Source organism: Panicum virgatum, chromosome 3N (genome assembly GCF_016808335.1).
Source record: "Panicum virgatum strain AP13 chromosome 3N, P.virgatum_v5, whole genome shotgun sequence".
NCBI classification, from domain to species: Eukaryota; Viridiplantae; Streptophyta; class Magnoliopsida; order Poales; family Poaceae; genus Panicum; species Panicum virgatum.
This window is the reverse complement of record NC_053147.1, coordinates 55,636,446-55,660,001: the sequence shown is the minus strand read 5'-3', so window position 1 is coordinate 55,660,001 and position 23,556 is coordinate 55,636,446. Positions and strand designations below refer to the sequence as shown.

At 44.8% G+C, this 23,556-nt stretch overlaps 1 protein-coding gene across 4 annotated transcripts; it reads right to left on the bottom strand.

Moving 5' to 3' along the window:
* Positions 1-2,927: 2,927 nt before the first annotated feature.
* Positions 2,928-21,232, bottom strand: LOC120666238 (carnosine N-methyltransferase-like). Of its 4 annotated transcripts, none has more exons than XM_039946028.1 (19): positions 19,033-21,232; positions 17,299-17,583; positions 15,810-15,882; positions 15,624-15,667; positions 15,272-15,314; positions 14,939-15,169; positions 14,634-14,789; positions 13,857-13,922; positions 6,415-6,459; positions 6,232-6,311; positions 5,712-5,776; positions 5,549-5,615; positions 5,352-5,465; positions 4,894-4,967; positions 4,486-4,583; positions 4,276-4,332; positions 4,123-4,191; positions 3,982-4,035; positions 2,928-3,558 (listed from the first exon to the last, which is right to left on the bottom strand). In XM_039946028.1, exons 3-19 carry the CDS (start codon positions 15,828-15,830, stop codon positions 3,487-3,489), a joined length of 1,356 nt encoding a protein of 451 aa, XP_039801962.1. In that variant the 5' UTR covers positions 15,831-15,882; positions 17,299-17,583; positions 19,033-21,232; the 3' UTR covers positions 2,928-3,486. The 4 variants fall into 4 exon arrangements, with proteins under 4 accessions (XP_039801962.1, XP_039801963.1, XP_039801960.1 ...); XM_039946029.1 differs by having other exon boundaries at positions 17,299-17,580; XM_039946026.1 differs by lacking the exon at positions 17,299-17,583.
* Between the last annotated feature and the right edge of the window lie 2,324 nt (positions 21,233-23,556).

Below are 23,556 nucleotides of genomic sequence, written 5' to 3'. Positions count from 1 at the left end.
GTGATGCCGTTTGGTCTGACCAATGCACCAACCATATTCCAGTGTATCATGAATGAGGTTTTCGCCCCTTTATTGAGGAAGTTTTTCAAGGTTTTCTTAGATGACAACTTGATTTATAGCCCTGATTTTGACACACATCTCCAACACTTGCAATTGGTGTTGGACAAGCTGAGAGCACACAAATTATATATGAAAGCTAACAAATGTTCATTTGCTCAGACTCAACTTGAATACTTGGGTCATATAATTTCTGATGCTAGGCTGGCCACAGACCCTACCAAGATTGAAGCCATGGTAAAATGGCCAGTACCTACTACTGTTACAGAGTTGAGGGGTTTCTTAGGACTCACTGGGTATTACAGGAAGTTTGTGCAGCATTAGGGCCTGATAGCCCAACCATTGATATAGTTGCTGAGGAAGAAACAATTCCATTGGTCAGAAGGAGCACAACTTTCTTTTGACAAGCTCAAGCAAGCTATGACTACCACACCTGTTCTTGCTTTGCCCAATTTTTGCAGAACCATTCGTCATAGAGATAGATGCCTCTAACATAGGTACTGGGGCTGTCCTCATGCAGCATGGTCAGCCTGTGGCATATCTGAATAAGGCTCTAGCTTAGCAATAAGGCTCTAGCTTAGCAATACAAAACTTTGTCCATTTATGAAAAAGATTTTTTTGGCTCTTATTATGGCAGTGGAGAGGTGGAGACCATATCTACAGCACCAAGAGTTCATCATTCGTACTAATAACAAAAGCCTCACCTATTTGACTGAACAAAACTTGCATTCAGATATGCAAACAAAAGCCATGAATAGATTGATGGGCCTACAATTCAAGGTGGTGTACAAGAAAGGCACAGACAATACAGCTGATGATGCCCTGTCTTGAGTGGGCCACCTTCTTGCTCTGCAGGCTGTGTCCACACTCCAACCCATTTGGGTGCAAGAGCTGCTAAACTCCTATGCTACTAATGTTCATGCTCAATACTTGTTGGCCAAGCTGCCTATCCACAGTCCCAACATTTTGGGGTTTAGCTTGGATAAAGGGTTGATCAGATACAAAGGCAAGTTATAGGTCACCCACAATTCAGCAATGCAGAAAAAGATAATTGCTGCTTTTCATTCTAGTGCTATTGGGGGGCCACTCAGGGGTCCAAGCAACATACCACCGCATTAAGAGACTGTTTCACTGAAAAGGTTTGAAACAAGCTGTGGATGATTTTGTTAAGCAATGTCAGATCTATCAACAAGCCAAACACTTGAACACCCATCCAGCAGGTTTGCTCCAGCCCCTTCCCATTCCTCAAGGTGCTTGGCAAGATCTCTCTATGGACTTTGTGGAAGGGCTACCAAAGTCTGAAGGCTATAATGTCATATTAGTCATGGTTGATAGATTTACCAAATATGCTCATTTCATTCCTCTCAAGCACCCTTACAATGCCCCTTACAATGCTGCCACAGTTGCAAGAGGTGTGTTTGACAATGTGATCAAGTTACATGGCTTGCCTCAGACTATTGTTTTAGATAGAGATAAGATTTTCACAAGTGCATTTTGGAAAGAGTTGTTCAAGCTCATGGGTACACAATTGGTTTTTAGTTAAGCCTATCATCCCCAAATAGATGGTCAAACCGAGAGGGTTAACCAATGCTTAGAAATGTACTCACGCTGTGTGGTTTATGATGACCCTAAGCAGTGGAAACTTATGCTGTCCCAAGCTGAATATTGGTACAACACCTCTTTTCATTCGTCAATGGACTGTTCACCTTTTCATGCTCTGTATGGGTATGACCCAAGTAATGGTTATTTGCAGTCTACTAATCCTTCTAGTGACTTAGTGCACGAGATGGTGCAGACTCTATAGACTCAGGCCAAGGTGTTAAGAGAGCACTTGGCCAAGGCTCAGAACAAGATGAAGATGACTGCTGACAAGAAAAGAGTTGACAAAGAGTACCAAGTAGGGGATATGGTTCTCTTGAAGTTGCAACCCTATGCTCAATCTTCCTTGGTGAACCGACCATTCCCTAAGCTCTCCTTCAAATACTTTGGGCCTTACAAAGTGACACACAAGATCGGTCATGCAGCATACCAATTGGATTTGCCGACCAGCAGTCAACTCCATCCGGTTTTCCATGTTTCATAGTTGAAGTCATTTTTACCTAACTATACTCCAGTTTTCTCTGACCTTCCCAAAGTTGCAGAGCTTGATGGCCAGGATCTTTACCCAGAAGCTGTTCTAGAGCGTCGCTTGGTCAAGAAGGGCAACAAAGCGGTTCCACAAGCATTGGTCCAGTGGGCAAAGTTACCTCCACACATGGCTACATGCGAGGATTGGTATGTTCTCCAAGAGCGTTGTCCAGGCGTGCTTCCTGGTGGTTCAGCAAGTTCTTAGGCGGGGGGGGGGGGGGGGGGGGGGGGGGATGGAGATGATGGCGTCGGCTGTGTTTACGTGTCTAGACTTCGTTTACGTATTTTTGTATCCGTCTCGCTGGCCGGTGGGTCCAGCTGTTCTGTAACCCGCACCGGGGATATACACTCGCGGGAGGAACCGGGAACACTATTCCACATCTGAAAAAAAAAACTGAAATAGAAAAACCTCCAGGTCAGGGTCCTCGCCTGCCCGGAGTTGAGTCGATTCCTCTCGTTCTCTCACATCGACGACGATCGCCGGCGGTCATGAGTGTGACATAGAGGTTTCATATGAATTTATTACTAATTAAGTTCTAACTATGATTAAGTTTTTAGTTGCCACTGTTTACAGGGTATCATTCACAATTGTAGAATGCTCGTGATAACACTATGGCTTAATTTGATAATACAACACAAACAACCAATATATTATTTGTAATTATAAACAACAAAAACCTCTCAGCTTATATGCTGAGTATGTACTTTAAACCTTAAAAACGTGTCATCCATAACAGGTAATCTGAAATTCATCTCACACTTTTATATAGACACATTAATTTTCACACATATTAACATATTTTCACAAATATAGTTCCCAAGTCTTTACACTACAACTCAATTGAGGGTCGTCTATCTGGCTGTGCTCTACAAATTATACTATTAACAGACGGTATTCAATTCACAAATTAGACACCTCTGGAGTCATTGCTTATAGATCACAAGTCTTGTGCTATTAATGCATCTCCATCCAAACCAATTAACAGACACCTTGTATGCTAGCTAGCTCATCCTTTTCTCCTATGCAACTTAAGACAGTGCGAGCGGAGACATGCCCTATCCTTTGTGATGCCAATTATATTCTAAGTGAATCAGGCAGCTAATCTGATATGAGTATCTAGATTTGTCGTCGTCCGGTGTGTGTAAAGTTCGAATACAATGGCGAAAAAATGATCGCACTAACTGATCATCCCAGTTGCCCCAGCCTGGATAAACACGCACTGGACAGATCCAAGTTCAGCCTATTAGCTCGTGTACCACAGATCACGCACGCTGCAAGCTGCATGGATGTTGATCTTCGCTTCAACAACGCTTCTCAGCCTTTGCCCGAGATGCATTCTTCCTCATGGTCCAGAATGCTGCACGGTATTGATTCTGCAACTCAATTGACGTACAAATAAGACTTTGATTATCATACTGTGATAATACAAGAGGCTCAATTGCTCGAAAAAAAATACAAGAGGCTCACAAACATTCACAATAATTTGGCAGCGGCTGGAATGTCAGATGTCAATTAACAGAATTCAGCATAGCTATAACCCAAACTTTTCAGAACTAGAGCTTTCAAAAGTTAGATTAACATATCCACACCAAGACCAGCAACTGATCATGTGAATAACAATACTTCAGTCATTAAAACTTACACAGCCCAGCAGCTGATTATGTGAAATGAGGTTAAAATCAAAGCACAGAAATACGAAATCATAGAATGCACCTCAAAAATTAAACAACCCCCTAGCTATTTGGAGATACTGAATTGGGAAAAAAAAAACATCACCTTAAAGATTAGAAGGTTACCTGCATCATTGCTCTCATATTTGCACTGAAAGTAGTTTCTATCATTTTCTCCACCTGCAAATCATATACCGAAGTAACCCATGAGAACAATAACAGTTTTTCATAATCAATCAAATATAAATCTAATGCATAAACCCTCACCTCCATCACAAATCCATAATGGTAGGCAACCTTTTTCACATCTTCCAAACTTAGTTCGATAGACATATCCTGAGTTCAAGGAGATAAATCAGGCAACTTCAAAGAAAAGATACAGCTTAATTATATTGTGCATAATGGAAGTTAGTTAATTACATCATCTGGCGTCATATCAGAAAAGTCGTATAGAAGAGGGCCCAAGTTTATCCAGACCTGTTGATTGAAATTAACACAAAGTATAAATATGAGCCGAAGAACAGCTTTAACAATGGTAAGTTTACAAAAATCACTGAACTATGAACTTCTCTGCAATTGGTTTACAAAAAATAAATAGTTTGTGATGATTCCTAGAGCGGAAGAACTCACCCCACCATCCTTGAGAACTTTTGATATTATCTCAATATATTCAACAATATTGTGTGCCGTATCCAGGAAGAAGCAAGTTACAACAGCATCCCATGCAGCTGGAACAATAGACAGTATTGCAAAGAATGTTAAAGTTGCATTGCCCCATCATACAGATTCAAAACATAAAAGTGACAAAAGTGAGAAATAAAGGTGAAACCATTGAAGTACATCCTGGAATCAGGGTTGTAAAGCTGTAGCAAATGGTATTACATTACAGAGAGCTATGCTGATTCTGAAACATACCCCTTTTATTAAAAGAATGTTAGATTATTTAAAAGTATGTTAAATTAAAAAACATTTTGAACGAGCTTAAGCTGTCTACTATCTATATTCATAAAGAATGAACGTATCATTGGGTCATCTCACATTCTTGGCTTTCCTCACTGTAGACCTCTACAAAATCCCCAGTACGCATTGAAAATCCCTCCGTGATACCTGCACTATTGATAGAAAAGGGCACTCAGACATATGTAAGCTGAGTATCAAAGCAAATAAAAGAAAAAATAAATCAACATATCTCTTTTTTTGCAAGACATATGGGCAACAATCCAAGCAAATACTCAGTTTTTACATACATTATTTATAATGCCAATGACTGAAACATGCCCAATGTTCAACCCAAACTCTAGATAAAATGAAGTTCAATTAGATATCCAAAATGTGAAAGCACATTTGACTACGAAATACAAATATTTCAACATCCAAAGGCCATATTTCTGTAGGGAAAGTAGGAAGCACGTTATATTGCAAAGGTACTCTACACCTATCTTTCGTAGTCAATAGCTACGCTGATATGATACACATGGGAATGGGATAATAGGTACCTTGAGGGATGAATATCAGGAAATGAAACAGCCCGAAGTTGATCATTGTCTGAAAGAGAATTGCAGTTACTGTGTATCCAAGGATATATAGTCCATTCATTAGCCTCTTTGGTGCTGGTAAGAATAGAAATATTGGCATTATGAAGTATGAACAATGAATAGCTGGTGTGTAGCTTATATTTAATATATTGTCATACTGGTTCAGGATGAAACTTGAACAAATCAGCATGTAATATGAGAACTCATTCCCCTGGCTTGCAAAACCTGTTCAAGGTCAAAAAAAAACAAACATCAAGAAATATCTCAACAATTCCCAGAGAACTTTAGCTCAATTTTTTATCGAGAATTTTATTTCCGTACCCAGAGAAGATATCTCCAGAGCCAATCTCCCAAGCCCGGCACCAGGGACTAGACATGAAGGAGGCCTATGAAGTTCGACAGATATAAATATCAACAACACAAGAGTAACAGTGAACACCAAAGTATCTTCTGTTTATTTCTTAGGTCGAGAGGCTTGCAATGACCATCCATAGGGAGCAGAAGGTATAAGTATAGGTGATATGCTAAATAATTAAACACATATTAAGGCAACCCGTGAGGAGAATTTTGCTAAATTTTTGTTCTTATAATGCTTAGATTAAGTGGACAATTTGAAAACAACAAAGTTACAACCTCACAGGGTTTTGGGCCCTGATTGAAAGCAAAAACAGCTTTTTTTTTCATTACTGATAACAAACTAGCACACCCACAAGTAAAAGAATGAACAGCAACATGTACACAAACATTAAAAAAATAATGCCACAAAAATGTCATTGTTAATTAGTTTCCACTGCTGAAAGATCAGGGAACCAATTATTGAAGCAACAAGGGGAAGGTTTACCTCTGATTGCTCCGGTTAGGAAAAAGATGATTAAGCTCCTCAAGAATGAGCTTGTAGCACTCATCACGTTCCTTTTGACCCTGGAACAACATAAATTGTAAAAAAAAAACAGTAGTATTTTCATATCAGTGCAGTGGAAAAAGAACTCTGCTTCAAGTTATTTACAGTAGAACAGAATATTACCTCCTCAGCCCAATCTCTCACAATATTTCTTACGATGCATCTTACCTGCATGAAACATAACAAGATGACTAATAGAAGCAGCAAACAATAGAATATGTCCAAAACAACAAGAAAACTGGTGAGCAATTGCATATATGGGGAAACCATCAAGTTCACACACAAGTGCACACAGAAATCACAAAAATACAGCAGTTTCAGCGATTAAAATGTCATGGGCATAAAATGTAAATCAGTTCAAAATGATATACACTTGCCTAACTTCCACTTATAGCATTGTATTATCACTCTATATGCAAAATGGATTCTTTGCTATGGCGGTTATCTCAGAAGTTGGAAATGGAAAAAATACTATATTCTGGACTGATAGGTGTCTGCTTGGCCAAAGCTTTGAGCAGTCCCTACCACATCTGTTCAGAGCAGTGGCAGTCAGAGCAAGAAAGAAGACAGTGCACTCACGGATGGAAGTTGGATTTCTGATATAAAAGGAGCATTAACACTACAGGTCTTGGTTGAATACCTCCAACTATGGGAGCTTCTTTCATCAATTCAATTGCAGCCTGAGGTGGAGGACAAGCACATTTGGCAATTTTCAGCATCTGGTCAGTATACAACAAAATCTGCATATGAAGCACTTTTCATAGGATCCATAGAATGTAAGCCATGGGAAAGAATCTGAAAGAGTTGGGCCCCTGGGAAATGTAAATTCTTTATGTGGACTGCGGCTCACAACAGATGCTGGACTGCCGACCGTCTTGCAAGGAGAAACCTCCCTCACCCTACAACTTGCCCTCTTTGTGACCAGGCTGATGAAACAATCAACCACCTGCTGGTCTCATGCATTTTTTCTCGCCAATTTTGGTACACCGTCTTGCATATCTTTGGCTTGGAGGGCCTTGCCCCTCAGCTGAATGACTTGTGTTTTGAAGATTGGTGGGCCTGTTAGTCTTCCAGGATCAACTAGCAGTAGATCGATTTAGGTAGAAACTTTAACAGAGGGAAAAACCTTGCTAGTAGTTGCCGCTATCTTCCATAGTGCCGTCGTTGGGGTTGCCGACGCAGCGGTGCATGGCGGCGGCGTGGTCGACGGGGCGGCGACATGCAGTGGCGGTGGTGGCTCTGCAGACGAAGTCGTGGACGACAAGGTCGCAGAGGCATGGCAGCGTGGAGCTGTGCCGGCGGCTTCCTGTCGCTTCAGCGCGTCCCTCTCAATCGGTCTAGGGATGAGGTGGGGAACAGTGGCGGCGGTGAACCTCGTTAAACGAGTCGCTAGTCCCCACCTTCTCTTTATAGAGCTGCGCGACGGGGGGCCACCAGCCTCATCTTGGCCTGGGCGTCCCCGATTAGGACGCGAGTTCAGGTTCGGCCCAGTCGTTGGACTGGCCCGGTGGAGATCAACCTAATATTCTCCCCCTTGATCTCACCTTTACTTTTAAAACTTTATACTTTGACGTAAACCTTTTTACTTTCTCTATCTTTCTTTGCTCTTGGTCCTCATCTCATTGCAAATCAGTACGTAGGGCGTGCTTCGTCATGACAGTTATTAGTTACTGTCACATTAACAGTCACAATGTACCATTATGTATTGAAACAAAGACCTTAATCTTTTTTTGGGCCCTTTAGTAATCCAGAAATCATAGGCCTCTCGTAATACCCATGTCGACTTGGGCGGTAGACCTTTAGTAAGCGGATCCGCAAGCACTTGCTTGATACTTTGATGCTCAATGCTTTCATATGATTCTGGATTTTCTCCTTTGCAACATATAAATCACCGTTAAAGTATTTGGCAGCACACTATGTTGCCATAGGAGTGAAAATATTCGAATGGTATATTGCTGTTGTCTACTATTATCAATTTCGGGCAAAGGTTTCTTCAACCATTTTGCCTGTCCTGTAGCCTCATATCATGCTAAACTTTGGGTATACATGACCCACGATATCACAACTATTTTGCTTTGGAGCTTTTCCACAATAAAACTCCAAATGCGAGTGTTAGCTACTACTGTGGGCTTCACTAAACTTCTCGCCAAAACTTAACTTTTTTATACTCACAATCTTTTGAGAGACAAGTTCCTTTCTTACTTAGCATGAGGCTGACAATACTTTGCAAAATTGCAAAACACTCTATAACTCCATTCCAGTGATCTATTGCTGGACTGAACTTCTGCCAACATATCCCGGATACTTGACCTATGTCAGGGTAAATTCTTTTGAGCATTAATCTTGCTTCCAATAGCTGAAGCATATGGAACCACTTTTTCACTCTCTTTTGATCGATCATATAACGGTTCCTGGAATACTGAAAATTCCAAAATTGTTACCCTTGACAGACAATAGGACAGGCATAGGCTTTGCTCGCATGCATACCATATTTCTTTAGAACCCTTTTCTAGGTATGCTCTCTGCGATAGTTCTAATACCCCTTTTCTTTTATCCCAGTGAATTTCCATTCCTAGGGCGAATGGATCTTCACCGAGATTTTTCTTATAAAAAATAAAGGTCATAATAACCTTTTTCTCTGAACTTTGCGTGAAAGGAATTGCCCTTCTTTTTTGAAGTTTGCATATTTGCAATTTGTCATTTTGCATTGACCTTTACTTAAACCCAAAACTTTTCTTTGTTCTCACAAAACTTTAAATACCACTATTCTGTGATCTGATGTCATCAGGTAGTATCCTAATGTTATTTTCTTTCCACAACAAAAAACCATTTGGTTATGTCATGAATATACTTTCTTGTACAAATCTCCGTTGGGAGATATTGCTCCAATATCCATCTGATACAATTCTAAGAGTGGTATACTACCATTGTCATTATGATTCTAAAAGAATACTTTCATGAGACTACAAGAATGTCTCATCATAACTTATTCTTTTTCTTTGCATAAAGTCTTTTGCTACAAATCGTGCTCAGCAACTTTCCAATTCCCTCTGGAGTCACATTCTAACCTTGTAGACCCATTATAGGCTACTGTATTGGCTCCGTTAGGAACTTATTCTATGTTCCAAAATAATTTTGGAACTTGCCTCATGAAATCTTTCATGGCTTCTTGCCACTTCGATGAATGAGCGCCTCTCATGACTTCTCCAAATGAGGTGGAATCACCTTCATTTGCACTTCTTCACTCACGTACATTTCTTATCTTTTAACAATAGATGGCTAGACATAATGCTTTCTTTCTGGGGCTATTGCCGCTCTTTAATGACAAAAGACAATTGTCACCTCAACTTCTATCATATTGTAGTGCTTGAAATATTGGAGTGAATGTAAGGTTCCACTTCTCTTCTACCCTCTAAAGCACCAAACAAATTTAGCTATGCCCACCTCTACCCAAGAAATTGTACCCAAAAAGACGATTCCATCAAAATCAATGGCTCATAACACTACCTACTGAGCTTCAACGTGATCCAATGATTCATATCCGCCGGCTTCAACGCGTACCGTTTCGCAGCCTGCAGCCCCCGCAGCCCGCGTCCCCGCGACCAGCGTTCGAATCATGCTCCGCACCTCTCCCCTTTCCTCTCCTCGAGTCGAGTAAAAAAACCACGACACTCTCCTCTCCCCGTGCTGCCGCCTCCTCTCCCCACCTCCCCCTCGCGCCCTCCGCATCCCTCTACCGCCGCCGCCACAGGCGCCTCTGCCGCCACCTGCTGCTCTGTGGCATGGCCGACGAGGTCCGTCGGGACCGGCCAGGGCTCACGACGCCGGGCAGGCTCCTGGCGCCGGGTGGGCGGCGAGGGGCCCTAGTCGAGGCGACGCCAGATCCGGCGGGGGACGACCAGGTGCCACCCATCCCCGCAGGCAGAGAAGGGTCCTCGGCCACCAGCGCGGCCACCACTGGAGGGGAGGCCGCAGCAGATCCGTTGCCGGCCGGAGGCCGCATCGCCGAAGGAGGGGGATGGCGACACGAGCGCCGGGGAGGCGCGAAGGAGGTGCGAAACGAGGCGTCGGTGAGGCAACGGACTCCGCACTAGGCGTGCGGCCTGGCCGCTGTCAGCCGCGGGCGGCTACCCTCAGGAGCGGGAAAACGGCCTCGGAGGCCGGTGTCCGGCCCGCTGCGCACTCAGGGGCGGGAAAACGGCCTCCGCGCCCGGTGGGCGGCTCAAGTAGCTACGCCGAGGACGCGCGGCACGAGCGGCGGAAGGGGCTACGGCAGGGGCGGGTGAAGAGGCTACGGCGTGCGGCGCGCCCTCCGCGGCCGGCGTGCCACGCAGCATTGGCCCACGCCGCCATCAAGGGCGGGGAAAGGGGCTACGCGGCCGGCGTGCGGCATGCGGCACAGACACGCCACCGTCTGGGGCGGGGGAAGGGACTCCGGCGTGCAGCGCACCCTCCGCGGGGGTGGCCTCCGTGGCCTGCTCCGCCGCCATCTTGCGAGGCTCTCTCTCTCTGATTTGGTCGCTGCCATGCTCATTGCCGCATAAGTGTGCCGCCCCCACATTGCGTCTTTTTGCTACTCTGCTATTTGGAGATTTGGGGATTGAGTTTGGTTGGGGTGCTTGCAGGAAGTACGAAGAGATCAGCCGCCTAATGCAAAGGGTCAATATCAAACGACGATTATATTAGACCTCCACAGCCTCACCATGAGCTTATCCCTGCTATCGATAGGATTCATTTTTCCTACTGTTCATTGGAATTGGCAGGTGATTTAGTAATGTCTTGATTTGTGATTTTGCTGACTGGATTATCGATCGTCAGAAGAATGCCATTAAATTTTATCTCATAAGATGTTGCAGCATACTCCTAATCTGACATGATGATCCATTTTTTTCCTAAAGGGCACTGTTGCCAATGTGGAGAAGAAAGACATGGAGTCAAATGACATACTCCGCTTTGAACAGTTGAGGCATGAGCTGATTGAGTTAGAAAAGTGAGTACAGATGATGCTCAAATGGAGAAGGTATGCCTGTTTAACAAAATTTTGAAACAGAAAACTACAGGTTCTACAGAATTTGAGTGAACATTTGGAATGGGAGATCAGCAATGTTATGAGATTAATTGCACTCTTTTTTGTTGTTAGCTGTTGTTCTCTGCTACTATTTTAACCATAGTGGATGGTGTCACTGGTACATTTTTTTTCTTTGGGAAAGAACTCTATGTTCAGTCAAATCCTGTTTTCCAGGAGATGGGTGTTGCAGACGGAACCATCACCTGTAGCATCAGTGCCTTCCGGTGAGGCTAGCAAGAAAGAAAATGTTATCACTAAATCAGTGGAGAAGGTTCTATAAACTTAAGATCCCATTGCAAGTATGAAACACATGTAGTGTATACCATCAGAAACATTTGGGCCAGGGTTCAGAATATATGGGATTGTATTATCCTCCATGTCCAGAATTTCTGTGCACGGCCTGGTTTGATGATGCTTGTATAAACTCCAGTTATGAATAATTGTGGGTGATGTTGATCATGGCCTGTGTATTTTCACTTATAGAAAGGGACTAGACTAACTGACTTACATTGCAGTTTTGTTTATTGTATTGCTTCCAACTGTAACAATGCTAACATTTCTACCAGTCGTGGAGTTGTGGACTCGTGGGTGGTGATAGTTGGCCCATGTTTTTTTTAATCTGCAATTTATCCGTGGCATTAGCACGGGTATCTTACTAGTCAAGCCTTAGTTCTTGACATACTTTACTCCCCCAGATTATCCCATCTATTGTAAAGATGAAATATCTTCTAGCTTTTGTTTGGGTTTAGCCTTTCCAAGCCTCATAGGGTGTTTTAAGCACCATCTTTTCTTTTCGGTTGCTTTGAGGCTCAACTATTTTTTTCTTTCTGTTGAACCTGAAAACCTTCAGGAATCTCTTCTTATTTCTATGGTAGGGGTATTAATGTTATGACCGTTGTACTCTCTTTATGGTCAAATTCTTCTTTAATAGATCACTCTTGCTTTAAAATGCATCGCATTTAACTTTAAGGGGAAATTTCTTTTAAATTTTAATCTTTCTTGTCTTTCTAATCTCATAAAGTTTTTTGCTACAAATCGCCGGCGCGCCTCCAGGTCCTGCCACCGGCTCCATGGCCGGCGACCTGAGCCCCCTTTCGCTTTTCTTTCTGTTCTCTTCTTACCCAGCATCGCACAAGGGCAAGCACAGGGCTGTGGCCGCCCATGGCGGCGGAGGAAGATGGCCGGCGCCGCCGCAAGCCCACTCGCCAGCGTGCGCCTTCGCCCTCGCGCGAGCGTGCCACCGTCGAGCAGCCGTGCTGCGGTCCTCGAGTCCGCGCCATTGACGAGGCCGAACGGAGCGGTGCGTCGGCGCCTCTGTTCTTTTCCGCACGGCGTCGAGCGACCGGCGGTGTGAGGACCTTCTAGGTCCCGCCGGTCCTTTCATTCTGTAGGGTTAGGGTAAGGATCTTGCTTTTCTTCTTTCAACTTCGATTCTAGATCGATCTTGCTTCTTCCTTTCATTCGATTTGTGAACAAATCATTTTCTGTTCTTTCTTTCTTCCCCAAATCGATCTACTCGATAGATCGGCTCTTGATGCCATTGTTAGTCTTCCAGGATCAACTAGCAGTAGATTGATTTAGGTAGAAACTTTAACAGAGGGAAAAACCTTGCTAGTAGTTGCCGCTATCTTCCATAGTGCCGCCGTTGGGGTTGCCGACGCAGTGGTGCATGGCGGCGGCATGGTTGACGGGGCGGCGACGTGCAGTGGCGGTGGCGGCTCTGCAGACGAAGTCATGGACGACAAGGTCGCAGAGGCATGGCAGCGTGGAGCTGTGCTGGCGGCTTCCTGTCGCTTCACGCCTCCCTCTCAATCGGTCTAGGGATGAGGTGGGGAACAGTGGCGGCGGTGAACCTCACTAAACGAGTCGCTAGTCCCCACCTTCTCTTTATAGGGCTGTGCGACGGAGGCCCACCAGCCTCATCTTGGGCTGGGCGTCCCCGATTAGGACGCGAGTCAAGGTTCGGCCCAGTCGTTGGACTGGCCCGGTGGAGATCAACCTAACAGGGCCAACACAAATGACAGAGTTACTGGTCAGGTTAGGAAGGGGCTAAATTCCATCATCATTCTAGGTGCTTAGTCGTAGGCGCTTGGTCGTTATGGCTCCATCGCTATCATTGCGTTTTTTGATGGTGCTGCTCCCAGCTTGAATACAGCCATCTCGGTCTTTGATGATGAAGCGAAATAGTGGACTCTGGCAGGGGCTCTGGAATATCTCATCTCCTCGCCCTTGCCCCTCCTGCACCTTAATCGTTGGTCCAGTGTTGTTGGTCACGTACTACTCTTGGAGAGTTTCTTTTGGTGGTTTGTTTTAAGGGTGTGTTACAGACCCTCTAACCCTGTAACATTTTGTACCAGGGGTTCTTTTCCCCTTCTTCTTCTTAATATATTAATGCGCAGCTCTCCTGTACGTTCGAGACAATATATATATATATATATATATATATATATATATATATATATATATGCAAAATGGATAGAATCATAACACCACTTACCATGTCAACATCTATTGGAGGAACATTCAACTTGAACAATGAACCTTCGCAATGTCGTGGTGTTACCTAAAACAATGAAATAGGAATTCATATTCCATAGATATTTGAAAAAATTATCTGTGAGCAGAAGATACCAGAAGGATTTAGAATATGAGTCACTGAATCAGTACATGATGCACAGAAAAAGGTCAGTGTTCATCTGCTCGATAGGCCAAAAGTAGTTTGCAAAATGATGTGTGATATCCTATCTAAAACCTTAGGATTAGTTAGCTGATGATTTTAGGCTTTTTTTAATTAAATCTAGGAGTGCTGATTTACTTCCTATCCTACCTTAAATTCATGGATTTACCTATCTCTGATCCCTACATTCTGATAAGGAACTGGAGCCCTATCACTTCAAATCGGTCATGTAGTATGTTTCGGTTCTGTTGGATTTCCAACCCATATGATTAGTGGTTTCTCCCTGATGTTAAATTGTTCCCAGAACAAGATTTGACGAGACTATAATTTGCTATTGTTTGGAACTTTGGTTCTGTGCAGGTATCTTGTCACAATTGATTACTTACTGAAATTTGAAATCTAGACGTGTGAACCCAATTTCAATTGTACGTGGAATATTTCCAACAATTGTTGTTGCAAGTGGAATATTTCCCATTAAGAAAGTATGCTATATCCTTGAGATTCATGATAATGAAACTCAAATATGATCGCATAATAATATCCCGCATTATGCAATTGAGAACTATCAACAGCTTACATCATGCGAATGGAGCTTACATGATCAAAAGCAGAAGATGAAGAGACATCTTTATCTTGACAGTAAGCAGCTGTGCTCACATCTGTATCACTGTTAAATGATACATCTACACCTTGGGATGTTCCCAAGTTGCTGCCAACAGGCTGAGAACAGCCTGCCATATGCTCTTCCTCGTCCTGTTAGATATTTATATATTTAATCAGTCAAATTCTACATGCAACACAATGGAATCTTCAACAACGTATCACCAGTGAAATTATCTAAAAGTGACTTCTGCACGAAAGCACCCATCTATATATAAAAGAAGGATTCAAACAGGTCGTGCCTTTTTATTTTCAGTTTGTCTTGAAGATTCATGAGTCTTGGCATCCTCTTTGGGGTTATCATGCTGCCCATCCAATTGCGAATTGCTTCTGGAGATAGAAACTGTCGAGCAATCACCCCTCCCACTGGAATGGGTGCAATAATCCACATGACTGTGGCCATGCATGTTTGATGGATGGTCATGACCACCGACATTTGCATACTGACTCATGTCAAAAGGAGGCTCAAATGTCTGCAATTTTTCATTTTTAATAATGCCATCATGTGCATTGCAGTTTTCGACAAAACATGTGCATTGCAGATATCACGAGATAGCAGTCTCAAAAGGTCATACCTCAAGCATTTTCATGATAAAAGCTGCATTCATGGATATGCACCTGTCAAGCAATAAAGCGTCAAATAAAAGCAGCAAATCTATCAGCACTAAGCATAAAGGCCTTTTTACATAAATGATTATATGCCATCCACATGCGCATACTTCTATGTTGTACAGCAGTATATACCAAACCAAAGACAAGTTAATCAACAAAAACTGGAGAACTATACTAGAGGAGCATAGGCTCAAATGTTTCAGTGAAGAGCCCCATCAAGATAGAGCATGTTGGAAAATCTCATATACAAAGCAGGAGAACTATTTATCGATCAGTACTATTATATGATTACAAGCATGCAGCACAAAATGTTACCATCTGAGTCTTTGGTACTTCAGACCAAGGTGGAAAAGAAGTTCCTACACAGAAAAGGCATAAGTGAGGGAGAGCACACAGCATTAGATGAGCTAATAAAATAGAAAAAATGAACTCTAATGTAGTTAGCAAAGAGCAACTAGGTTTAAAATAAAGGAAACATGTGATGATTATACAAATATAAACCTTGTGTGCAGGAGGAAGCATTTTGAATGATCTCTCGTATCTCTTGACATCCCTTTCCGCTGCATCTTGATAGCTATTACAACCATAAAAACAAATTTTTAAACTTTGATCATGATAAAAGGGTAGGGCTAGAATTTTCTCATCTAGTTATATTGCATAAATATCATGTCATGTTCCGAGTGACCGATGTTGCATAGGTAAAAATTCTAACCGAGCCAACAGCCGACAAAAACTAAACATGTTGGGGGGCAAAACATGATTGTGCTACTCGAGAACTCCCAAACAGCGTAGTCTCTTATTCTCTTGGGGGGCAAACCAGAGCAGCTCCCCGCCTTCCCCGCCTGCTGGTTCCCGGCCACCATTGAATCAACTCGAGCTAGCATCTCACTCCCTAGAACTGGCGAACTCCCACGAACCCTACACTTCGCTCGAAACAATCAAAACACGTTGTACTCCACTACTGAGTCCAAACTCTCGAGAAATTTCGATATTTGACATCAGATGCCTCACGTACTTTGACATTAAATTCGCGAGCCTTTCAAAATATGACACTAGACGTGCGAATTCTTTCTAAACAGAGGATTTCAACTCCTTTTTTCAATTTGGTGATTTTCTTTTTACTTTCTCTTTACTAGGCACACGAACTACCCGTTTTGCCCCTGACCCAAATTGATTGGATGCAAATCGATCTGTCCATGCCTCCCTCCTCTCCCGTGTTCTTCTTCTCCCTTCTCTCTATCTCTCCTCTTCCTCTCTCGTGCTCGTGCCTGGGGTAACTACAGCGCCACCGCCCCTGTCGCCGACGTTGTACATGTGGGTGGAGCAGAGACTAGCGAAGTCGCGCGGGATGGTGATGAGGTCCACGCCGCCATCGCGCTTGTGGAGTGGCACGATGCGTCGGTTCTCGTAGTAGCGCTCCAGCCCAACATCCTCAGCCACCGCTCCAGCACCTCCACCGATCGGACCACCTCATTCGTCGGCATGTACACCAGCGCCTTTCGGCTCGCCGCCACCAGCTACATCACCCCATTCCAAAAACACTACCAGAAAACGGAATTGCCTTGGCGGCCAAAAACCGCCAAGGAATATAGGAAAACCGTCAAGGTAATTGTCCTTGGCAGCCAACCGCCAAGCAAAATCCGCCAAGAATAGAGAGCCAACTCCGAATCCCGACACGGTCTCTGCTTGGCTTGGCTTGGCTTATATTAGCTTGCTTGCTAGCTAGCTGCTGCCGCTACCAGGGTTAACTTAATCTTTAAGGAAAAAAACCGGAGGTAGCTGATAAACGCGTTTATTGGATTTCTCATAAATTTATCGGATTTGATGTTTCTCTTTCAAACAAAATTTACAAAATAATCCTCAAACTGTACACAAAATAATCTAGATTATCTCCAAATAATCTAATTTAGAAAATAAGACATCACAATGATTAGAAAATGAGAAGATATGTAGCTTAAGATGTAAAGGGTGAGTACGAATTCAAAATTACCAAGAATTTTTATCAAACCGGTCACCACTGATGCTAGCCCGCTGCTGCTCCGTGTGCCGCAAATGTTATGCTATCCTATGGGGCAGCTACCCATAGCAAAGGACGGTCGATGAAGTTGTTTTGAGATTCGTGCTCCCAACTGATCGACTAGTACATTTCGTGAGGGAGCAGCCTGCAATCGACTAGCAAATCAGATGCCAGGTTCTCGACCTCCACCTTCACGACGTCCATGAACGGGTGGAGAGGAGCGCTGGGAGCAACATGCCGTCGGTGATGGTGGCACTACTGCAAAAAAGAGTCTTTAGGGACCGGTAAAAAACTATTTTTAAGAACGGGTACTGCACCCGTTGCTGCTTTCCACAGCTAGAAATAGATGTTTGCAGGGGCAGATGTTATACCCGTTTCTAGAAATCGATTTCTAGGGGCCGGTCATGGCATCACCCGTCCCTACATATCGAATAAAAAAATAAAAAAAGGCTGCCGATGCCGCTACGGGCGCCCCGCCGCCCACGCCGCCCCTCCCGCCGCCGCCGCCGCACGCGCACGCGCCGCGCACCGCCGCCGTGAGGCCGCCCGCCGCACGCCGTGCTGCCGCCGGCCGCGCCGCTGCCGACCACCGCCGCACTACGCCGGCGCTGCGCCGCCCCCAGGCGGCCGGCTTCGCGGGCCAGGCCGGTGGGGCTGCGCGCCCGCCCCTAGCGCTGCCTCTGGAGAAGAGAGAGGAGTGAGAAGGTGAGAGAGATAGAGGGTTGGTGAGAGAGAGAGTGGACAGGTGAGACACTGCAGAGTCTTTTAATGCCGAGACTCCCACTCCACCGCTTCTTTAATGCCCGCTCACTGCATTCAAAATTTGTAGGGGCGGGTGGATTGCTACAGTAACTTCGTTCTATTTCTAGCAACGGTTTAAACTTTGATCCACCCCTAAAAAAATTTGGGGCATTCCTTCAAATTGTTTTTGTAGTAGTGTGGCCATGCCGAGCGGGCTAGCGGCGAGTAGCTTGAACTGGTGGAGAGGAGCCCCGCGACCTGCAAGACGAGCCTCCTTCCTGCAGTTGCCGCGGCGATGACAGCATCGGGCGCACAAAGCATGGCCATTAACCATGCAGTACGACTGGTGCCATTCCAGTAGCTGTGGAGCGGCGGCGGACGACGGCGGCACTCACGTTCCGGCCTAGAGCTGCGGCGGCTGCTAGCGCTCCCGTTCCGACCTAGAGCCGCAGCGGCTGGCGACGCTCTTTTCCGCGGCTGGGGTGGCTGCGCTCTGCGCCACGCCGAGAGAGGAGAGACTGAGAGAAAGAGGTACACGGGCGAGAGAACAAGGGACGCATCGACTGAATCCAATCGATTCTAAGCGATTAGGTCAGGGGCAAAACGGGTAGTAGTTGTGTCCAGTAAAAGAAAAACAAAAAAGAAAATCGCGAAATTGAGGAAGGGAGTCAAAATCCCTTATTTCGAAAGAATTCGCATGCTTAGTGTTATATTTAAAAAGACTTTACGAATTTAATGTTAAAATATGCAACGCATTACGTATCTAATATCAAATATTGAAATTTCTCAACTCCAGGCCATCCCATCAGTCCACGACTCGGACCTGCACGCGGAACCGCTTCCAGCTCCGGGCTCCGCTGCTTATGAACTTCCAATCAACCGCGGGAATGAACGGGGCCGATTCGTACGGGCCAGCAGGGTAGAAGAGGGGGAGCGGTGCGGGGATTGGGTCGGTGGTGCACGTACTTAGCGTAGGCGGCGATGGTGCGGCGGAGGGACTTGATCTCGAGGGCCTCCTCCTGCTCGGTGTACCGCCGCTCGCTCATCTTCTCCGGCGGCGGCGAGGCGGATTGCTTTTCCGGATGGATTAACTGGTGTGGTGCCTCTAAGTTGACTGACTTGCAGGTGACAGCCCAATCAGGGCATCCACATTATATAGCACCTCGTATATGGTGCTAAATCTGACACATCAACTTTTTCCTAACCTTACGTTTTTTCTCCAGTGCAATTGTGCGAACAAATCTTGCTAACGTGCCAAGATAGGTCCTATCATAGTAAAATATCTGGTTCCTTCTAACTATTCCCAGACCCTGATGGCTGACGCTGACGGCCCGTGTCACTGTCCGGCCCCGGCCATGCTATTGTGCTACGTGGTTGGGATGCAAATGCTACCGATATTTTTCAACGTATTCCAATTTGATCCGGTTTGAATGGATATTTATTCGTCCGTATCCAATTTCGAATATTCAATATCCATGACCGATTCGTATTTGATACTAAAAGTTATATTTTTATAATATCGATATCCATTACAATTTTATCCGACGAAAACTAACATTGTCCATATCCGACTTCATATTCAAACAAAAATATAAAACAAATACAATATCAGTAATATATGTCAGTATTCAATCCGTTTACCTATCTAGTGGTTCGGTCCAACAAGTTCTCGCGTCCTACCGAGTGCCGAGTGCCCAAGATAATTAATAGTGCTGTAGTAACAAGCACATGCGATATTTGTGACATGCACCAACAAGATCTTCGCAAGGTCATATTCGTCGCTTTAGATTTTGTGAGACTGCGTTGTCCAAAAACCTCCTTCAGCTGTATTCACAAACAAAGCTATTAGCGAATCTTTCATGAGACGCTCCATTACAACATTGAAAATTAATTACTGCGATATTTATGGTACTTGCAACATTAGCACTATTTAGTAGCGTAGGTATGGAATAGTTATTCCATACCTGAGCACACCCATCTGGCGCCTAGCTCCCGATGCATCCATCCGATGCACTCCACACGCAGCATGCCCTCCAAGCGGTTTTTTTCCCTCCACGTGTGCGATTCTGCACCTACCGAGGGATACCCCCGAGGTGGTATGTTTCAGGTGAGGGATCGTCGAGATCAGGAACACGATGGTGCAGGAAACATGAAACTTTAGACAGATTTTGACCGCCAAAAGGGTAATACCCTACGTTTGCTTTGGAGGGGGTCCTGCCCATTCTCATATAGTCTTGGGGGACATGATTACATGGAACTCCAAGCAAGATACCAACTTAGGAGTCCTACTTGAACACGGTCGTGTAGTACCCTTCTATTACGACTAGTTCTAACTCTGATCGAGTAGTTACAATAGAAATAATGTATGATCCACGTGCCACCCTTATTTTAGAATATTTTACACCTACGGGCAATCCCGCTGCCCAGGTCTGACAATGTTCTCGTGAAACTAAAAAGTTGTGATTATCCGCCTTTAATGGTCAGCCGAATCCACATGCGAGCAACACGTTAATGTTTGTGAGCAAGGCCCATATGTAAAATTTGATGAACTATCATTGATGAACTATCATTGACATGTGTGGTCAATTAGTCATTAAAGTGAAACATCCATATATATAAAGTTGTAGTTTTGTGAGAAAAAAATCTAAAAATAGTGGTTGGTTTGTAAAATGGGGACAAACTACGGTACGTTAGTGACGGTTAGCACAAGGCATTAATTAGTAGGGTTGTGATATTCACTCGATACCAGTTTGTGGGCAGTGGTAATGATAAATCATACACTACTATGAAAACGGTTTTACTTAGAGGCGCATAAAATTGTATCTTTAGAGACGGGCGTGATACCCGTCTCCTAGTTTTCCTTAAAAATTGGGAATAGCACGTTTTTTGGTTAAAAATCTTGGACCGTATGCAGCCATACGTCACGCGAAGCTAAATTAGCTCGTTCGCTAAAAGAGAAACCAACGCGCGATGTGTACATGTAGTCGGTACCCCTCCTAGATTCCGTTCTTTTCACGTTTCCCCCTCCTATATGTTTCTACCAGAAATAACATTTTCTTTTGTTCCACTTACATTTGCTTTTCAATTCTTGTGCTTCGAATTTTGTATTTAGTTTTTTTCTCTAATTTTGTTTCAAAAACATGTTCGTGCATATTCATAAATTTTGTGGACAAGTTTGGTTCTTCAGATTTTGTTAAAAAGTTTGGCTTCCAATTTTTTTGTTCCTAATTTTTTTGGTTGAATTTGTGTTTCCAAAAGTTTGTACATGGTTCTGTTTACATAAGTTTATATAATTGTATAAACTTTTGTATATAATTTTGTATAAAGTATGCTAAAAATTTATCTATGAGAAAATTTGTTCATGCATGTTCATAAATTTTTAGTTGTATAACTATCAAATCATAATTTTTCAGCACAAATTTTTATATGCATAACTTTTACCCATATTTTTTTCCAGACAACTTTTTATAGGACAATTTTTAACACAACTTTCACGACACGTATAATTCTTAGGGATAACTTTTTCAGTCTACTTACTTAAGGGTAATTTTAAACATAACTTCTATGTGAATGTTATCAGAAAAACTTGTCACATAACTTTGATATATTAGTTCGCCAGATTGTAAAAATATAAATTCTTGAGATAACTTTTTAGCATACTTAATACAGAATATTTGTCAAAATAACATGTAGGAAACACAATATAGAAGATGGTAAACAAAGACTAAAAAGAAAGACAGAATACTAGGTATCACATAATGTAAAGGAAAAAATTTAGAAAGTTTTTGCTGGGCCGTACGCTCCACGTCTAGTCACTTGGATTAAGACGACTCGAACAACACGAGGCAAAATGCGGGATGCATTCCTTCATTTGCATTGCGCATAATGGACACGTCGTCCACGCAAAATTGGTCGTCTCCAACAACGCGAGGCAAAATGCCAGTTCCCCTCCCTTCCTTGCTCTAGCGTCCGCCGCCGGTTCCCCTCGCCTCCCTTGATCCTGCCGCCGACGCCTCCCCTCACTGTTCCTGCCGCCGCGCCTCGCCTCCTCTCCGCGGGCGGGCCGGCACAGGAGATCCATGCGCGGCCGGCCAGCGCGGCAGCTCGACCGCAGGCCAAGGCAGTGCGAGAGCTCGACCGCTGCTGCTCCGCCCCTGCTCCTCCACCTCCTCCACTGCTGCTCCGCCCTGCCGCTGCGCTCACGGCCGCAGCAGGGGAGGGCTGCGCCGGCGCTCGAGAGGAGGCACCGAGCTCGCCCACGGCCGCAGCAGGGGAGGGCCACGCCCGCTCGGCCTGCTCGTGGATCCCACGAGGCAGCCCCGCCGTGAGGACCGCCGCTCGCCACGAGCCGCCGGTCTACCACGCCCCGCCGCCCCGTCCCTAGCCTCCACCGGTTATCAACGGCCTTCTGCCCGTCACGCCCCTCCACCCCGCGCCGCACCACGCCTCCGCCTCTAGCCTGCGCCGCGCCTCCACCTCCATCCCGCGCGGCCGCCCCGTGCCGCCGTGGGTGCCAGAGCAGCAGCTACTGCCCACTCCGACGAGGTGGAGACCGGGTACGCCGCCCCACTCCGGCCGCTCCCCGCCGCGGTCTCCTCCTCCCCCGCTCCTCCCCGCAGGCTCGCTTGGCCCCGCCGGCCGCATATGTGTTCGAGGAGAGAGGGATTGCAATTTTGCATTGTCTCTCTCCTCCAACGCAATTTGCCTCCCAAGTATGCCTTCTCTGTTGGAGTAGATGCCTCGCGTGAACAGTAGAGATTGGAGAGGTAAAATGCATTTCTGTTGAAGTCAGTCTAAGAAAAAAGATAGGAACGTCAGAATGAATATAGAAAAGGTAGGGACCACTGGGGCTAGTGGGGATCATAAACCTACTATATATATAGGATGTCGGAATTTGAGTTCTCAGGCCCTCCACAAAAATATCGGGTCCCACAAAAAGAAAACCAAGCATCAATTCTCTGTGCTGCGGTGTGTAAATTTCTCGACACTGCTGCTATCTAAACCTTGGGGCCCACAGCAAATAAAATAACTAGCTTTTATTAGCCATCCGTTCCCTACGGTTCTCGTTTCCTTGGTGCAAGAATAATGTTTAATTAACCTGGCATCAATGCCAATACTTGCTCCGCTCTCGTTTTTTTCTAGCATCACTTGCAATTGGCATCGCATGCTGCAGTGTTGGGAGTGATACTCGAACTCTCTCTTCTATTTAGGCATCACTTTGGAGACTCATTGTGGAGGGCCTCAGCGCGGGCTCGCTAGTTAGCGGAGCTCCCGTACGTCGCGCTCCTCAAAATTCGTAATAGCCGAACCTTGTGGGCTCCCCCAAAATTTCGTAGAACACCGAGCCATGCTATTTTTAGTGAGTGGCCTGATACTGGGAAGACATCGATCATCCCGGACAGCGTTGTCACGTGGCAGAAAGATGGCTTCCGTCCTCCCGACCACCTGAACTGAACGAGATCGATCCTCCTCCTCCCATCCAAGCAAGCA

Bases quoted from the DNA above. Each gene is read 5' to 3' on its own strand.
- LOC120666238 (XM_039946026.1), bottom strand. From the start codon at position 19,112: ATGAGCGAGCGGCGGTACACCGAGCAGGAGGAGGCCCTCGAGATCAAG. The intron at 15,315-15,623 runs GTAACATTTTGT...ATTGCTTGACAG, and splicing joins AAGTACCAAAGACTCAGATG to GTGCATATCCATGAATGCAG. The intron at 4,584-4,893 runs GTGAGATGACCC...CTATTGTTCCAG, and splicing joins CAGTGAGGAAAGCCAAGAAT to CTGCATGGGATGCTGTTGTA.